We start from the raw sequence: 19862 nt of genomic DNA, 5'->3' as shown, positions 1-19862 counted from the left end.
CAGCACAGGCTCTGAATCTGCATGGTTTTGTCCTGTGTCCTCAGGCCACACATGTGTGACTCCCACTACTAAGTAATTAGATGTTTTTTGAAATGTTTAAGAAGAGGAAAAATCAAAAGCCATGTTTCTGATACCTGTGGTGACGCCTGTCCTGATCATTGATTGCTGAGATTCTGATTGCATTTCTCTTAAGGAACAAACTGATGTGCTTATAAGAGAGTGACAGATACCATGTTAAGAGCAGTGTCTTTTATTGCTGTTAAGTCCATGTGATTATTAGGGTACAGGCTAATTTCAGTGAGCATCTACTCTGTGCTAGGCTCTGTTGTGTACAGCACAATACAAGTATAAATTCATGTAATCCTTACAACAGCCCAATTAAGATATGTATTTATGTTTATCCTCACTTTATGTACAAGGAAATTGAGGCTCAGAGAGATTGATTTTCTTGTCTGAGTACATAAAGCTAGTAAGTAGTATAGAAATTCTCAATTTCTCAGCCCTTAACTCTAAAAGGCTACTGATTTCATCATGCATTTCCCAGGTTTGGGAATGGAGCTTTTAAAAATTCAGTTTGAACTAATAAAGTTCTATTTTATTGCTTGAATGACACTTAAGTTTAAAAAAAGTGTGAGACCATTCCAGAAAATTCCTTCAGGCTGAAACACCATATTGAGAGAGTGGCTGAACACGGAAGGGGGTCGGGGGCAGGGGACAGAGTTTGGGAATGCACCCGTACATTAATGCTGGCAAGGCTAGAACTTTCTGAGGATTGGGATGATCTCTGATGACATTTGCTTATAAACAGTAAAATATTGAATCCAGCAATCAGAGCAAATACAAACTATAGTTTTGGAGCCCGGATCTGAATGCCCTGGTAGTGATTGACAGCAGATGGGTGGGCTCCTGGGGGAAGGTAGGGGCAGCTGGGGAGCTCTTGGGAGGCCAGCGGCAGGGGCCGTCAGTCAATACAAAGTGTTACAGTATTTTCACGATGGTAAAGGCACACTGGTGCCTCTTGGCCAAATGTCAGCTCTGCCTACATAAGTCAATAAACATATTGTATCTTTTATGATAGGCTCTTTTATGTTTTGATCATCTATACAGTTCACAAGAAGAGTCCATTTTTCCTTCCGTTTGCTTCTTTCTCACAGGGCCGCAGGAAGGCTGCCTCAGTAGCGTGACCTATGCCTCTATGATCCCTCTGCAGATGCTACAGAACTACCTCAGGCTGGTAGGTGGACCTGCCAAGTAGGTTCTTACACTGCCAGCCCTGACACGCACTCTGTGCTCTGACCTCATGACCTTCCTGAGCAGCCCCCCTCCCTGGACAACTCCTGGTACTTTCCTTCTCGATTTCTGTCACAGTCATCCAGGTGTCCATTGCCAGGACCTAGACACTACCTGTGACCTGCCAAGTGTTTTAATTTGGGCAGGAGGAGGGTGTCTTCCCCTGACAAGGACTTGACATCAAGTAATTGATCATCAATATGGAAGAGAATGACTATAGATTTCAAGGTGCCTGGCTGTGAACTTTTATAATTTAAAATTGAGTAAATATGCTAGCATTAGTTAGTGTATTAATTTGGCCACTTCAGCAGAAACAATTATAGCTTAAACAGTATAGAAGTTTATTTTTCTCAAACACAGCAAGTCCCAGCAGATGAGGGACCCAGGGAGGAGGAAGACTCAGGGTGAGCCCTGCGGGTCTTAGCACCTTCCCTCTTCAGGGCTGCTACCCCTGGGCGTCATGTGTGTGGGCTTAGTCAGACAGTCACCACTCCTGCTCTCAGGTTCCAGCCTGAGGGAGGAGAGCCAGGAGGGCAAGTTCCTTCCTTTCAGAGGAGCCATACACACCTTTACTGCCCACATCCCATTGACCAGAATTTAGACACTTGTCCATGCCTAGTGGGAGTGTGGTCTTGCTGGGCAACCATGCACCAAGCTAAAGGACGTAGTTCTGTTATTAAAAGGAAGGAGGAGAATATGATTATCAGGAGAGAGTAGTAAATTCTAGATACAAAATGGATAAATTCAATGCTTTGCATTTGTCCAGTACTTATTACATGGCAGGCAATATGAGGTAGAAAACACCATCCATTTTATAGGTGAGGAACTTGAAACAGAGAGGTAAGATAACATGCTCAAGGCCACAGAGCCAGTGAGAGATAAAGCCAGGATTGTGCAAGTCCCTGACACACGTGTGTCTCTGTGTGAGACACATCTAAAACTAATATTGAAGGTATAAAACATTAAGTGAACAATCATTTTGCCTTAATTTGGAAAGCTTTTTTAAAAATGAATGGGTTTGACCTTTTACAAAAGTTGTTTCTATTAACTGTGAATTGATGTCTTTGTTCCTGATATAAAGAAGTTTTCAAAATTATTCAGTTGATCTCGGGAGGCTCACCATTGGGACTGACCTTTGTAAAAGCAGCCACAGTAGCATATAAACATTCAGAGGCTTTGCAGTTTAGGAAAGATGGTGTCTTCTAAATCTGATACATTCACTCTTTTTCTTTGCTTTTGCCATTTGCTTCCTTCTTGAAGCATCACAGTAAGCCTGAGTGTTACATAGAAATGGGAAGGAGAGCTGTCTTATTCCTTTGCTTCAGTGAAGGTTGAAGTGTGACCAACTGGTTTTCAGGAATGTGGGCCTAGGCTTTCAGCAGAATCAGCTGGTAGAATCAGGGCTTTTCACTTACCTGTTTAGATGATAAAATGACTAGAAAGGTGATGCAGCTGATTACAACTGCACCTTAGCCTTGACTGAGTACGTCTGTCAAATGAAATGTCTGCTAGTCACGCTATATACGGCACATTCCATGTACATTTGTGTGCATGCTTTGTAAGGCAGAAAACAGTTTAGCTCCTGATGACCAGCAAACCAGAGGCTAAATTAACTCAGCTGTGAGTTCTATTGTCAATTTAATGAGTATACACAAAGGGCTTTTTAAAATCCAACAATTAACCCTTGGATGCAGATAATGAAAATTTGTCACTCATTAGCAATCACTTTAAAGTGATTCAGGCAATAACAACACAGAATCATTGTGACTGTTTTTTCTTCCATACAAGAGTATAAACCCCTTATGGAGATCAACCATGTGAGACGCATTTTTGTATTTGGTTTAGTTATTTAATTCAGTTGTTTGACACCTGTTTGTTGAGAGCCTCCTAAATGCAAGCAGTGTTTTAGAAACTTAGAGGATATAGCTATGTATAAGATGCATTCCCTGACCTCATGGAGCTTACATTCTAGTGGGGGGAGACAGATAAAAAACAAATGAAAAAATACATCTGTAATGTGATACCCAGTACTAATTATAAGTATAAAGAGAAATAAAGCAGATAAGGAGGTAAAGAGCTAATGGAAGGGGTGGCAGAAAGCTTTTGAATGGAGTTGTTAGGAAGAACCTTCCTAAAATGATACGTAAACAGAAAGCTAGATGAAGTGAAGGTTGTAGCCTTGGGGAGGGTGTTTGAAGCAGAGGGAACAGCTGGTACAAAAGTGTCTAGACTGGCAATGAGGTCTGGGAGGTGACCAGAAGCCAGATCATGCAGGACCAAGGTGGGGACTTTGAATTTTATTCCAGTTATGATAGGAAGCCACTGGGTAGGACTTGAGCTAGAGTCACATACCCAGCCGGTGCCACAGGAACTATAGTCATACTGAGGTGTCTTTGAATTGTTGAAAATCTATATGATAGATATGCAAACCTAGTAATACCTGACTTTTATTGAGTATTTATTGCAGGCATACCTCATTTTATTGCACTTCACTTTATCACACTTCATAGGCACTGCATGGTTTTTTTTTTTTTTAACAAACTGAAAATTTGTTGGCAATTCTGTGTAGAGCAAATCTGTTGGTGCTATTTTTTCCACCAGCATTTGCTCACTTCGTGTCTCTGTGTCATATTTTGGTAATTCTCCCAATATTTCAAACCTCTTCATTATTATTGTATTTGTTGTCATCGATCTGTGGTCAGTGACCATTGATATTACTACCACCACTCACTGAAGGCTCAGATGATGGTTAGCATTTTTTAGCAATAAACTGTTTTTTAATTAAGGTATGTACATTGTTTTTTAAACAATGTTATAGCACACTTAATAGACTACAGTATAGTATAAACATAAACATAACCTTTAAATGCACTGGAAACCAAAATAGTCATGTGACTCACTTCATAACGATACTCACTTTATTGCAGTGGTCTGGAACCAGACCTGCAGTGTCTCCGAGATATGCCTGTATATGCCAAGCTCTCTTCTAAGTATATAGATTGTCTCATTTAAACATACTATGAGGTAGCTCCTTATACCAGTTACTCCCATTTTACAGGTGAATAAACCAAAACTCAAAGTAATTTGCCCAAGGTCGTCCTCAGCAAGAAAGTGGTAAAATCTAAGGAATTGAACCTAGGCTGTCTTCTATTCTCATGAGTGTTATCAGAGTTTATGCTAGTTATTAACCTATTGGTTAAGGCATAATTGTAGTAAGCAGTTTTTACTAGGTGTGTAAATGTGCTAAATAAAATGCATGTATTAAAGCCCTTATGCAGGAAACCAAACGTAGTGAAACCTTTAAATCAGGCTTTTTGGTTTTGTTTCAATGATGTTAATTTTAAATACTTTCATTGAATAGCTACATAATACAAGTGAATTTTAAGTCTCCATCCTTGAGTTAATAGGAGACATTTAACTTAATTGAGTTTGAATCACTAATAACATTATAATAGTTGAACTTTTTATTAACTCAAACTTTTCTCTTAGCCAGTTTGCAACTTTTATTAGCTTATTAATAACCCTGTAATTTAATAATTCAATGAATGTGAATAATTATTATATTTAGAAAAATACATGAGTAGATCACCCTGATCTGAGCTCTATTTTTTTTATTCTTTTTTACATCTTTATTGGACTATATTTGCTTACAATTGTGTGTTACTTTCTGCTTTATAACAAACTGAATCAGCTATACATATACATATATCACCATATCTCCTCCCTCTTGCATCTCCCTCCCACCCTCCCTATCCCACCCCTCTAGGTGGTCACAAAGCACCGAGCTGATCTCCCTGTGCTATGTGGCTGCTTCCCACTAGCTAGCTATTTTACATTTGGTAGTGTATATATGTCCATGCCACTCTCTCACTTCGTCCCAGCTTACCCTTCCCCCTCCCCGTGTCCTCAAGTCCATTCTCTACATCTGAGTCTTTATTCCTGTCTTGCCCCTAGGTTCTTCAGAACCTTTTTTTTTTAAGATTCCATATATATGTGTTAGCATATGGTATTTGTTTTTCTCTTTCTGACTTACTTCATTCTGTATGACAGTCTCTAGGTCCATCCACCTCACTACAAATAACTCCATTTCGTTTTTTTTTTTTAACACCTTTGTTGGAGTATAATTGCTTTACAATGGTGTGTTACTTTCTGCTTTACAACAAAGGGAATCAGCTATGTATATACATATATCCCCATATTTCCTCTCTCTCACCCTCCCTATCCCACCCATTAGGTGGTCACAGAGCACCGAGCTCATCTCCCTGTGCTATGTGGCTGCTTCCCACTAGCTATCTATTTTACATTTGGTAGAGTATATATGTCCATGCCACTTTCTCACTTTGTCCCAGCTTACCCTTCCCCCTCCCCTCCCCATGTCTCAAGTCCACTCTCTGTCTGCGTCTTTATTCCTGTCCTGCCCCTAGGTTCTTCAGAACAATTTTTTTTTTTTTAGATTCCATATATATGTGTTAGCATACAGTATTTGTTTTTCTCTTGCTGACTTTCTTCACTCTGTATGACAGACTCTAGGTCCATCCACCTCACTACAAATAAGTCAATTTTGTTTCTTTTTATGGCTGAGTGATATTCCATTGTATATATGTGCCACATCTTCTTTATCCATTCATCTGATGATGAACACTTAGGTTGCTTCCTTGTCCTGGCTATTGTAAATAGAGCTGCAGTGAACATTGTGGTACATGACTCTTTTTGAATTATGGTTTTCTCAGGGTATATGCCCAGTAGTGGGACTGCTGGATCATGTGGTAGTTCTATTTTTAATTTTTTAAGGAACCTCCATGCTATTCTCCATATTGGCTATATCAATTCACATTCCTACCAACAGTGCAAGAGGGTTCCTTTTTCTCCACACCCTCTCCAGCATTTATTGTTTGTAGATTTTTTGATGATGGCCATTCTGACTGGTGTGAGGTGATACCTCATTGTAGCTTTGATTTGCATTTCTCTAATGATTAGTGATGTTGAACATTCTTCCATGTGTTTGTTGGCAGTCTGTATATCTTCTTTGGAGAAATGTCTGTTTTGGTCTTCTGCCCATTTTTGGATTGGGTTGTTTGCTTTTTTGATATTGAGCTGCTTGTAAATTTTGGAGATTAATCCTTTGTCAGTTGCTTCGTTTGCAAATATTTTCTCGCAGTCTGAGGGCTGTCTTTTGGTCTTGTTTACAGTTTCCTTTGTTGTGCAAAAGCTTTGAAGTTTCATTAGGTCCCATTTGTTTGTTCTTGTTTTTATTTCCATTTATCTAGGAAGTGGGTCCAAAAGGATCTTGCTGTGATTTATGTCAGAGTGTTCTGCCTATGTTTTCCTCTAAGAGTTTTATAGTCTCTAGCCTTACATTTAGGTTTTTAATCCATTTTGAGTTTATTTTTGTGTATGGTGTTAGGGAGTGTTCTAATTTCATTCTTTTACATGTAGCTGTCCAGTTTTCCCAGCACCACTAATTGAAAAGCCTGTCGTTCTCCATGGTATATTCTTGCCGCCTTTAGCAAAGATAAAGTGACCATATGTGCATGGATTTACCTCTGGGCTTTCTATTCTATTCCATTGATCTATGTTTCTGTTTTTGTGCCAGTACCATAGTGTCTTGATTACTGTAGCTCTGTAGTATAGTCTAAAGTCTGGGAGCCTGATTCCTCCAGCTCCGTTTTTCTTTCTCAAGGTTGCTTTAGCAATTTGGGGTCTTTTGTGTTTCTATACAAATTGTGAAATTTTTTGTTCTAGTTCTGTGAAAAATGCCATTGGTAGTTTGATAAGGATTGCATTGAATCTGTGGATTGCTTTGGGTAGTATAATCAGTTTCACAGTGTTGATTCTTCCATTCCAAGAACATGGTATATCTATCTTTTTGTATCATCTTTAATTTCTTTCATCAGTGTCCTATAGTTTTCTTCATACAGGTCTTTTTTCTCTCCTAGGTATTTTATTCTTTTTGTTGCAGTGGTAAATGGGAGTGTTTCCTTAATTTCTCTTTCAGATTTTTCATCACTAGTGCATAGGAATGCAAGAGATTTCTGTGCATTAATTTTGTATCCTGCAACTTTACCAAATTCATTGATTAGCTCTAGTAGTGTTCTAGTGGCATCTTTAGGTTTCTCTATATATAGTATCATGTCATCTGCAAACAGTGACAGTTTTACTTCTTCTTTTGCAATTTGGATTCCTGTTATTTCTTTTTCTTCTCTGATTGCTGTGCCTAAAACTTCCAAAACTGTGTTGAATAATAGTGGTGAGAGTGGACAACCTCGTCTTGTTCCTGATCTTAGAGGAAATGGTTTCAGTTTTTCACCATTGAGAACAGTGTTGGCTGTGGGTTTGTCATACATGGCCTTTATTTGTTGAGGTAAGTTCCCTCTATGCCTACTTTCTAGAGGGTTTTTTAAAATCATAAATTGGTGTTGAATTATGTCGAAAGCTTTTTCTGCATCTGTTGAGATGGTCATCTGATTTTTCTCTTTCAATTTGTTACTATGGTGTATCACATTGACTGATTTGCAGATATTGAGAATCCTTGCATCTCTGGGATAAACCCCAATTGATCATGGTGTATGATCCTTTGGTGTGATGTTGGATTCTGTTTGCTAGTATTGTGTTGAGGATTTTTGCATCTATGTTCATCAGTGATATTGGCCTGTAGTTTTCTTTTTTTGGTGGCATCTTTGTCTGGTTTTGGTATCAGGGTTATTATGGCCTCATAGAATGAGTTTGGGAGTATTCCTCCCTTTGCTATATTTTGGACGAGTTTGAGAAGGATAGGTAGGTGTTAGCTGTTCTCTAAATGTTTGATAGAATTCACCCATGAAGCCATCTGGTCCTGGGCTTTTGTTTGTTGGAAGATTTTTAATCACAGTTTCAATTTCAGTGCTTGGGATGGGTCTCTTCATGTTTTCTCTTTCTTCCTGGTTCAGTCTCAGAAGGTTGTGCTTTTCTAATAATTTGTCCATTTCTTCCAGGTTGTCCATTTTATTGGCATAGAGTTGCTTGTAGTAATCCCTCATGATTCTTTGTATTTCTGCAGTGTCAGTTGTTACTTCTCGTTTTTCATTTCTAATTCTGTTGATTTGAGTCTTCTCTCTCTTTTTCTTGATGAGTCTGGCTAGTGGTTTATCAATTCTGTTTATCTTCTCAAAGAACCAGCTTTTAGTTTTATTGATCTTTGCTATCGTTTCCTTCATTTCTTTTTCATTTACTTCTGATCTGAACTTTATGATTTCCTTCCTTCTGCTAACTTTGGGGTGTTTTTGTTCTTCTTTCTCTAATTGCTTTAGGTGTAAGACTAGGTTTTTTATTTGAGATATTTCTTGTTTCTTAAGGTAGGATTGTATTGCTATAAACTTCCCTCCTAGAACTGCTTTTGCTGAATCCTATAGGTTTTGGGTCATCGCGTTTTCATTGTCATTTGTGTCTAGGTATTTTTTGATTTCCTCTGATTTCTTCAGTGGTCTCTTGGTTATTCAGTAGTGTATTGTTTAGCCTCCATGTGTTTGTATTTTTTACAGATCTTTTCCTGGAATTGATATCTAGTCTCATAGTGTTGTGCTTAGAAAAAATACTTGATACCATTTCAGTTTTCTTAAATTTACCAAGGTTTTATTTGTGACCCAAGGTATGATCTATCCTGGACAATGTTCCATGAGCACTTGAGAAGAAAGAGTATTCTGTTGTTTTTGTGTAGAATGTCCTATAAATACCAATTAAGTCCATCTTGTTTAATGTATCATTTAAAGCTTGTGTTTCCTTATTTATTTTCATTTTGGATGATCTGTCCATTGGTGAAAGTGGGGTGTTAAAGTCCCCTACCATTACTGTGTTATTGTCGACTTCTCCCTTTTACGGCTGCCAGCATTTGCTTTATGTATTGAAGTGCTCCTTTGTTGGGTGCATAAATATTTACAATATTATATATTCTTCTTGGTTTGATTCCTTGATCATTATGTAGTGTCCTTCTTTGTCTCTTGTAATAGTCTTTGTTTTAAAGTCTATTTTGTCTGATATGAGAATTGCTTCTCCAGGTTTCTTCTGATTTCCATTTGCCTGGAATATCTTTTTCCATCCTCTCACTTTCAGTCTGTATGTGTCCCTGGGTCTGAAGTGGGTCTCTTGTAGACAGCATATATACGGGTCTTCTTTCTGTATCCCTTCAACCACTCTATGTCTCTTGGTTGGAGCATTTAATCCACTTACATTTAAGGTAATTATCAAAATGTATGTTTCTATTACCATTTTTTAAATTGTTTTGCATTTGTTACTGTAGGTCTTTTCCTTCTCTTGTGTTTCCTGCCTAAAGAAGTTCCTTTAGCATTTGTAGTAAAGCTGGTTTGGTGGTGCTGAAATCTCTTAACTTTTGATTGTCTGTAAAAGTTTTAATTTCTCCATCGAATCTGAATGAGATCCTTGCCTGGTAGAGTAATCTTGGTTGTAGGTTTTTCCCTTTCATCACTTTAAATATGTCCTGCCCCTTCCTTCTGGCTTGCAGAGATCTGCTGTTAACCTTATGGGAATTCCCTTGTATGTTATTTGTTGCTTTTCCCTTGTTGCTTTTAATAGTTTTTCTTTGTATTTAATTTTTGATAGTTTGATTAACATGTGTGTTGGCGTATTTCTCCTTGGATTTATCCTGTATGGGACTCTCTGTGCTTCCTGGACTTGATTGACTATTTCCTTTCCCATATTAGGGAAGTTTTCAAGTATAATCTCTTCAAATATTTTCTCAGTCCCTTTCTTTTTCTCTTCTTCTTCTGGGACCCCTATAATTTGAATGTTGGTGCATTTCATGTTGTCACAGAGGTCTCTGAGACTGTCCTCAATTCTTTTCCTTCTTTTTTCTTTATTCTGCTCTGTGGTAGTTATTTCTACTCTTTTATCTTCCAGGTCACTTATCCTTTCTTCTTCCTCAGTTATTCTGCTATTGATTTCTTCTAGAGAATTTTTAGTTTCATTTATTGTGTTGTTCATCATTGTTTGTTTGCTCTTTAGTTCTTCTAGGTCCTTGTTAAACATTTCTTGTATTTTCTGCATTCTATATCTAAGATTTTGGATCAACTTTACTATCATTACTCTGAATTTGTGTAGGTTTCCTGGTGGAGGGGACTGGTGCCAGTGTTCTGGTGGATGAGGCTGGATCTTGTTCTTCTGGTGGGCAGGACCGCATCCGGTGGTGTGTTTTGTGGTATCTGACTTTATTATGTTTTTAGGCAGCCTCTCTGCTAATGGGTGGGGTTGTGTTCCTGTCTTGCTAGTTGTTTGGCGTAGGGTGTCCAGCACTGTAGATTGCTGGTCGTTCAGTGGAGCTGGGTCCTAGTGTTTTGATGGAGATCTCTGGGAGAGCTTTCACCATTTGATATTACATGTATCTGGGAGGTCTCTGGCTGACCAATGTCCTGAACTTGGCTCTCCCAACTCAGAGGCTCAGGCCTGACACCCATTTGGGTCACCAAGACCCTGTCAACCACACACCCAGTACGTGGGCAGTTTCTTGCCTTTTGGGAAGTCTGAGGTCTTCTGCCACTGTTCAGTAGGTGTCCTGTAGGAGTTGTTCTATGTGTAGATGTATTTCTGATGTATTTGTGGGGAGGGAGGTGATCTTCATGTCTTACTCCTCTTCCATCTGGAAGGTCCCTTGAGCCCTATTTTTAAATGTAGATCTCTGAATCCCCATGGACACAATTCTTGAGAATTATATTGGCTGTCCACTCAAGTATGTGCCATGCTCATCATCAAGAATCATCACTAGGAGATTCTACTTAGTCTTCATACATTCCCAAAATAAGTTTGCTATGGCCCCATAGAAGTAATGTTGTAAATGATGGTTACGTATCTAAGACGGCCCACAAAATCTCATCAACCCCTTTAGCAGATGACCAAGTTTAGCCTGAGCTTATTCAGAGCATGGAGGGGCAATGCTGGGTAAGGTCGTAGTGGAAGAAGGAAGCCAGTTCCCTGGTATGAGGAAGAGGTGATTCTAACACCAGTGGATCCTTGGCTTCCCTGGCTACAGTGCAAGAAGATTCTGGCCAGTAGGGCAAGTGTCAGCCCAGAGGAGGTCTGGAGCAGCAAGAGTACATGAGTGCCAGAGGTGAGGTGACCAGGGGGGAATTATATCCAAGAATTATATCTTATAGTTTTACTTTTTAAATAGTTATAACACCCAAGTTACTACTTCTGTGTTAATAAGTGAGGGCCTATCTTTATTTGAAGTTAGTAACCAAGTCTGATCTTGGCTTTTTTTTTTTTTTTTTTTTGTGGTATGTGGGTCTCTCACTGTTGTGGCCTCTCCCATTGCAGAGCACAGGCTCCGGACGTGCAGGCTCAGCGGCCATGGCTCACGGGGCCAGCCGCTCCGCGGCGTGTGGGATCTTCCCGGACCGGGGCACGAACCTGTGCCCTCTGCATTGGCAGACGGACCCTCAACCACTGCGCCACCAGGGAAGCCCTGATCTTGGCTTTTATGGTTTCTCTAAGCTAATTTTTAAAAGCATATAGTATGGGTGTCCCTCTGTGTGTGAACTGTAATTTCTCTTGAATTCCATTATTCTCTTACACCTATTCTATAAAGAGGGACCTCAGCAAATGCCTAAAACCCCTAACATGAAAGACTCTGGTTTTGTGTATCCCTGATGCTGGATGTGCCAATATTGTTTGGGGGGATTTTACATGAATAAGTTGACAGTAACTGTATTGTATGTGGCTCTAAAGTCATACATAAATCAGTTCTTTAAAAATTAAGTTCCAGAAGAGGTTGGAATGAACATCTTAGCTATAAAGCATGTCCCTTTATTCTATAACCATTCCAATTTTATTAGCTTGGTAAAGACCTTTTATTTTTCATTCTTTTTTGAGTTCAGCATCTCAACACAACTTGGCCTAAAACCGTCTCAGCGTAGTAGAATCTTTTCCTCAGACTTTGACAAGTGAAACTCCAAACAAAAGTTGAAGTTTATTGCTTTAAAATAATGCCACAAGTCTGAAAACACATTGCGGGTGCTACATTGACCCTAGTGGAGACTATAGCTCCTCTGGTAAACTCCATTCTGCAGAAAGACACTGTGGAGGGAAAAAAATAAAGGGATGGATGGGATTTTGTGGAGGTCATTGTTTCCATTTAATCCAGAATTCATTTGCCTCACAAAGCACTAATTGACCTGTGATAAGAGCTTCCTGAATAGGCTGTGAAGACACAAGAATAAAAGGGATTGGTATCAACTGTGATAAAAAAAAAAAAAAAAAGCCCAGTGTCTGTTTCCTAATGAGCAGAAACGTCACACTGTAAGCATGCACTTAGAAGATAATTCTGGTGACTACAATTCACATTTTAGAAGTTGAATTTGTTTTTCAAAAAATAGATCTCCTTTCAACAGAATTCAAATACTTACTTCCTCCTCCCCCCAAAAAATCTGTCTGCCTTCTTGTCTGTCCATCTATAATACCTACCTACCTACCTGTCTATCTTTAGAGCCCTCTGCTGGAAGCATGGAGCATGTATATTTATTATACCTCAGATCTTGCTATTTGGAGAAATAATATGGTAGCACTAGAACAGATAAATATGTTTTCTTGGCATAGCTTTGCATGTTTGCACCAGTCTCAGTAGAGCAAGAGACTTCCATAATTAATTTTTTGTCCAGATCTTAAATGGTAACCAACACAACTGTATCATTTGATGAGGTAGAACAAAATACCATTAACAAAAAATTGATAATGCTTGAAATGAGGAGAAACCTACTAATAGGATGCATGCATGAGAATGTCTGAATGATCGGGAAGTCTTTTACCTTGATTTACTTACTGAATTCATTTATTTATATTTTACCTTATTCCAGAAAGGATAATAGAGTGTGTGAACAGAAATGCTTACTGCTAGTGAATGGCCTTTCAATGAAATTTTAAATGGAATGTTTCCTGTCCCTGAGAACCAACAATCTGAGAAAAAATAAGGTGTTGGGATTGAAGACAGCTTATCTATGAAGTTGGGTCTCTTGCTGTTATATGATTTCAAAATCAATCTTAAGAAAATGCAGGCAGTTTGACACGATGGCTATAAAGAGCACCCGTGTTTTCAAAAGTGAGACAGGATTAAGTAGCAGTGCTAGTTGAAAATCTCAAGGCTAGAATATTCGGTAAATCTTGAAAAGCTGTATCCTGTTCCACTGGTGTGAAACAATCCATTCCTTGTGAGAGAATTTCTACACTATAAGTCATGGCAATTTGGGATTAATTTGGAGAGCTCAAGATTTCTGGTTTAAAATTGCACCTGGCAAGTACCTAACACAATTTCCCACTAAAGTACTTTTTAAAAGTGATAAAACTTCACAATAACAGAGAAAAATAGAACTGAGGTCTTCCTTTGTCAAGAATCTAGAAAAAAATTTCACTAACTTTAGGGGCAAGAGAGTGTTGGGTTTACTTTATTTGAGACCTACCTGAGATTTATTAGGAAAACACTTTTATCTTTCTCTTACCATCTTACTAATGATTCAAAAAAGCAAGATTTACAGCAGTTAGAAAATTGGGCATGTTTCCTTTACTGCCTCTGCTTTTTGCTGCACCATGATATTATCCTCCACCCCCTGTCAACACAGATGCTTCCACAGCCATTCAGAGTTTGGATCCGAGAAATCCCTGAGCAGCAAGTCGGCAGGCTTTGGTGAGACCGTGCTGCATCCAGGAAGTATATTATATCAGCACTCTCGGTGGGACGGGTACAAGAGCATCCTGCTTCCGGTACTGCAGTTCATCTCATGCATTTGTCCGCCAAGGTGGACAGCAGAAGTTTAGTCCACTGCAGCCAGTGCTGGAGCCTGGAGTTTAACTAGAAATTATAGACACCAGCCCGCCGTTTGTCCAGTGACCTAAGGCAGGAATTCAGCTGGAAAATCAGTGGACAGCGAGTAAAATCAGTGATGGTCCACACATCCTGCTTCACTGCAGTATTCTTCCTGTGGTTTCACAGTATATGAATACCAATGGCAGGTTAACATTATACCTATGGAAGAATACTGCAGAACAGACAGAGTTATCCTTCTGAAAACTCAGAAGAACACAGCTTAAAAATAAAGAACAAAGAAGTCTGGAAAATTATGTTCATTCTCTAGAGAATGCAAGGAGATAGACTATGAAAGCAGGGCAAGAAAGCCATGAGAGAGTGCAGGCTAAGATTAAAAGGAAGAATGCTGGAAAGGAGACGGATAAAGCAAGGAACTATAAGAACAACTAAAAATGCAGTGGCATCATTAAAGTTGTCCTTGAGGTCATAGAGAGCAAAAGTGAGATGGTAAATGAATGTTCCATTCAGGGTTGTGCAAGACTAACGTGAGGAGTTCACTCCCAGAAGGCAGAAGAGAAGGACAGAGAGAGAGAAATGAAGAGATAAGGGGACAGGCATCCTTACAGAGAACAGCAAGGGAACTTAAGCCTTGGAGGTGTTCCTTAGAATTAGAACTAGAAGAGGAGAAATTAACAAAAACATAATGGAAGAAAAATTTCCCAAGCCAAAAGAAGTTTGTGCATATCAAAAGGATTTACCATATTGCATTTAAAATTGGGAGAAAGAGGCCCTAACTAGATAAATCTGGGCAACATTTTTTAATGAAAAGTATAATCTGTGTATCCCCAAGCTTCCCCATCACATAGGTACAAATGAGAACATATTATTCTTTAATAATTCTTCTTTAATAATAACTTACCCCTGAAGTCTTATGGCTCTATGGCCTCACTGTCTAAGAAGCAGAACCTCAACTGAACTTTTTAGGTTACTATCTCTCCCATGTCTCTGGAAGAGGCCCTGTCCCAGTCTTGGTCCTGGCTGGCATCTCTACTGTTGCTTGGCTCACAGATTCTCAGTACCACAGAAAACAGCCCAGGCCAGCCACTGCTGAGTTCATCCTGTGGCTTTAGGATCCTGATGTTCCTCAGGCAGCTACAGCCACCGTCATGTGTCTTCCAGCCATGACTCTCCGTGTTGCTGCCCTACCCCCAGTGTGAATCCAGCTCTTCCCCTTTTTATTGAAGGCTTAGCAATGGCGGAGTAATATTTAAACTCAGACAAAATCAGTGGTGGCTACCAGATAAACTGTCTTTCAGAGCCTAAAACCCAGTCCCAAGTTCAACATCAAGGGACCCCTTTAAGAATCACTTCCCTCCTTAGCTCATTTTCAGACACCCAGTGGTCAAGACTAGTTTTCTTCCACTTTCTAGGAGTTCCTCTAAGTTTATGTCATGGTCTCCTGGGAGGCCAAAGCTCAGGTCTTAAAGTCCCCAGGTAAGGAAGGAGTTCCCTCTTGCTTCCATGCTAAGGGCTTTCCCTCAAGCCTTCCTTTCACATCTCAGAATCTGCCTTTTCCTGTAAGGAGCCAGGGACATAGTCACTGTCTTCATAGAAGTCCACTCTGGCTACCCTTAGGGTGTGCCCTTCCCCTGTTATGTAAAAGGGACAAACTCATCAGAGCACAGCAGAGCAACAATAGCACAAAGATATACATGTTCTTACATTGTCCAATTACAAATTATAAAGAGAGAACAGACCCTGTTGTGTCTAACACTTACTCTAAGTATGGGTGGCTCAATCCTCATATGTGAGCTTCGTCAACTGTACTGGTTAGGTAGGTGCTACACCTGCACCGGTGCTTTTCTGCAAGACCTTTCCAAGAAGAAAGCTTCTCCCCAGCATGTGGGCTGGGAGTGGGAACTCAGCCCTGGGATCATGGAGGTGAGAGGTTGACCTCCCCTCCACATTTCACTGCAAACGTTATGGGCCTTGACATACATAAAAGGTCATGGCTTTCTGTCCCAGCACCCACTACATCTCGAAATGTTCTTAGGCGAGATATCCTTATACATGAGGGTAAAGATTTTTTTAAAACCCTATAGGCTTCCAGGCAAGAGATTTTCATTTTTACAAAGTAAAAGTATCAGTCAGTCTCTACCTAGATTTCTGGAATTCAGTGCTTTGAAGAATGGGATCACATAGTTGATTCAAGAATTGAATACTCATGAAGATGTCTTTTATGCAAAAAGTCAACACAAAGATATCCACTGATATACAATAGCTGTAAGAAGATTACACCCCTGTATCCTTCTTAAAAACCAAATACAGGCGCCTGGGCTTTGAGCGGCGGCGGCGCCACCTTCTGCTCGGCCCTGCTGGCTTCTCCTCCCCAGACTGCCCTCAGCCCGCACGCCAGCCGGCTCCGTTATGGCAGCCCGCAGCCCCAGCGTCGTGGTTAATGATGATGAGCCAGGTTATGACCAGATGTATACCTAATCGTTTATGCTGAGGATTTGGAAAAGGTGTTCATTCCTCATGGACTAATGGACAGGACCGAACGGCTGGCTCAAGATGTGATGAAGGAGATGGGAGGCCATCACATCGTGGCCCTCTGTGTGCTCAAGGGGGGCTATAAATTCTTTACTGACCTGCTGGATTACATCAAAGCACTGAAGAGAAATAGTGACAGATCTATACCTATGACTGTAGATTTTAGTAGACTGAAGAGCTACTGTAATGACCAGTCAACAGGTGACATAAAAGTAATTGGTGGAGATGATCTCTCAACTTTTAACTGGAAAGAATGTTTTGATTGTTGAAGATATCATTGACACTGGCAGAACAATGCAAACCTTGCTTTCCTTGGTCAAGCAGAATGATCCAGATGCTCAAGGTTGCAAGCTTGCCTGTTAAGAGGACCCCTCAAAGTGTTGCATATAGACCAGACTTGGTTGGATTTGAAATTCCAGACAGGTGTGTTGTAGGATATGCCCTTGACTATAATGACGACTTCAAGTATTTGAATCATGTTTGTGTCATTAGTGAAACTGGAAAAGTAAAATACGAAGCCTAAGATGAGAGTTCAAGTTGAGTTTGGAAACATCTGGAGTCCCAGTGAATCAACAGGAAAATTATCAGATGTTCTAGTTCTGTGGCCAGCTGCTTAGTAGAGCTTGTTACATGTATCTTCTAAGAATTTCATCCGTTTTGTATTTTCGAAAGGTCAGTTGCTGCATTCCTGAACTCTTTATTTGCACTATGAGCCTATAGACTATCAGTTCCCTTTGGGTGGATTGTTGTTTGACTTGTGAATGAAAAATCTCTTAAACCACACCACCATTGAATGAAAATATTGAAATTGTATCTGTAAGAAACATTGAAAGAGAAGAATGTATTAGTTTTTTAATTGGTATTTTAATTTTTATATATTTAGGAAAGAACAGAAGTGATTGAATATTGTTAATTATACCATTGTGTGTTTAGAAAAGAAGCAGTCAGTTTCATATCAGTGACAGCATTTAGAGGTATCTTTATGTTGGATAAACCATATGTCCTGGAGTTATTTTAGTAGGTTTCAGTAGTATTAACTGTATTTTCCCGCTTGTTCAGATTATTTCTGGCGAATCTTTGTCAACAGTTCCTTTTAAATACAGGTCAATAAGTTCTAAAAGCCTACCACTTTTTGAAGTCTTCAATGTAAAAATCCTTAAAATAAAGGTTGGCTCTTTAAAAGAAAAAAAGAAAAAAACCAAATACACACACATCAACTATGCAGAGAAAAAAGCTGGAAGGAAACATAAAAATATTTACAGTGGTTGCTTCAGTGATTTCTATTCTGCTTCTTTATTCTTTGTATTTTCCAAAATTTCCTGGAAAACATTCATTGCTATTTTAACCTCTGAAAAGTAAAATGTGCAGTGGGAAAATTCAAACTAAAGAGCATCTGTAAGGGATAATAAAGAAAAAAATTATGGAACATCTGCAAGGGACAAAAACATGCTAGGAATTGTGTTCCCAGCTAATATACTGAACCTCAGTGTAGAAAATGGAGGGAGAAGGAGTATTCTCTTTAAAAATATGCCATCTCTTGCTATAAATATGTAAGTACTATATAAAATGTAAACTACTATATAAATAATATGTTTGCCAGTGTTTCACATTAAAACGAAAGACTTCACATGCCCAATGAATGAAGCTAACCCCTAAAATATATATATATATATATTTTTTTTTTTTTTTTGCGGTACGCAGGCCTCTCACTGTTGTGGCCTCTCCCGTTGCGGAGCACAGGCTCCGGACGCGCAGGCTCAGCGGCCATGGCTCACGGGCCCAGCCGCTCCGCGGCATGTGGGATCCTCCCGGACCGGGGCACGAACCCATATCCCCTGCATCGGCAGGCGGACTCTCAACCACTGTGCCACCAGGGAAGCCCTAAAATAATATTTTTTATCTTTTGAAAGGCTGGTGACAATCCAAAAGGAAATTCTACACTTGTGTACCACTTTTTTCTCTTCATAGCATTTTTACCTAAGGTTTCTTCTCGTTTTGTTAATAGGTCGAGCAATATCATAATGTCATTTTCCACGGCCCAGAAGGAAGCTTGCAAGACTACATAGCCCATCAGCTTGCACTCTGCATGAAGGTATGGATCAGTCACATACCCTCTCCTTTTCTTTGAAAACACAAAAGCATATAGAACTAATCACACTCTTATCACAGCACAGACAAATGGCTGCAGGATTCCCCTGTGAAATAGTGAGAGCTGAAGTGGATACTGGTTTCTCCAAGGACCAGCTAGTAGATCTGTTCATCAGTAGCGGTAAGACCATCTCAGCAAACTGAGTTGTGATAACCAAAAGGCATGCCCTTCAAGTAAGCCGTTATACGGAAATAAATGTTGTTGCTTGGGGATAAATTTAAGTTGACTTTTCAGTTATGGAGCAGCTGCGGGATGAAAACTGGGAACCCAGGTGAGCACTTGCAAAAAATTATTTTCATGTATGTACCATTGCATCTATTGTACATCCTATATTTTTCTTCTTTTGTTTATAAGTTATCTGTTGGGAGCATACTACATAACTGGCACTAGAGGATACCAAGGGAGGGGGTGGTGGGAGTGGTCCACCTTAGCAGAACTAAGCATTGTGTTATTGGTGCAGGTTAGAATTGCACGGTGATAGTAAGGAGATAGGGTTTTTTTGGTTTGTTTTTTTTTTTTTTTTTTGGTACGCGGGCCTCTCTCTGCTGTGGCCTCTCCCGTTGCGGAGCACAGGCTCCGGATGCGCAGGCTCAGTGGCCATGGCTCACGGGCCCAGCCGCTCCGCAGCACGTGGGATCCTCCCAGACCGGGGCACAAACCTGTGACCCCCGCATCGGCAGGCGGACTCCCACCCACTGCGCCGCCAGGGAAGCCCCAGGAGATAGGTTTTTAATAAATATTATTATTATTCATAAATTCTCTACAACGAAAGCATCCCTATTGCTGCACCTGGGTGCACTGCTTTCTCCACGTCATTAGTATGCCATTGACTGGCACTTTGCTAAACACATGACGTGCATTAATTAACTCATTTAATCTCCACAACAGCCCTATGCAAGTTGGTATTATCTCCATTTCAAAGGTGAGGAAACAGGCATAGAGAGTTTCAGTAACTTACCACAACTACATAGTGGCAGAACCGTGATCAAACATGTTTCTTAATATAAAATTTTCATAAACTTTCTATCTTAGGCTCCAGAACATAACACCCCAAGCTTCAGCACAGGTGGAGTTAGTGTAACTCTGCATAGT

The 19862-nt window shown here is 39.8% G+C and overlaps 1 protein-coding gene and 1 pseudogene across 3 annotated transcripts in view; both read left to right on the top strand.

The window, feature by feature from the left end:
* The window catches only part of CTTNBP2 (cortactin binding protein 2), a 159398-nt gene that overhangs the window by 113688 nt on the left and 25848 nt on the right, over positions 1 to 19862 (top strand). For all 3 annotated transcript variants that reach the window (XM_060108190.1, XM_060108189.1, XM_060108191.1), the window contains 3 exons: positions 1155 to 1234; positions 18627 to 18713; positions 18791 to 18890. In XM_060108190.1, coding sequence (XP_059964173.1) covers positions 1155 to 1234; positions 18627 to 18713; positions 18791 to 18890 — 267 coding nt within the window. The remainder of the gene's footprint in view (positions 1 to 1154; positions 1235 to 18626; positions 18714 to 18790; positions 18891 to 19862) is intronic.
* Positions 16499 to 17144, top strand: LOC132496063 (hypoxanthine-guanine phosphoribosyltransferase-like; annotated as a pseudogene).

This window comes from Mesoplodon densirostris, chromosome 9 (genome assembly GCF_025265405.1).
Source record: "Mesoplodon densirostris isolate mMesDen1 chromosome 9, mMesDen1 primary haplotype, whole genome shotgun sequence".
In the NCBI taxonomy this organism is placed as follows: domain Eukaryota; kingdom Metazoa; phylum Chordata; class Mammalia; order Artiodactyla; family Ziphiidae; genus Mesoplodon; species Mesoplodon densirostris.
Note: the sequence above shows the minus strand (reverse complement) of the source record. Positions and strands in the feature narration are given on the sequence as shown.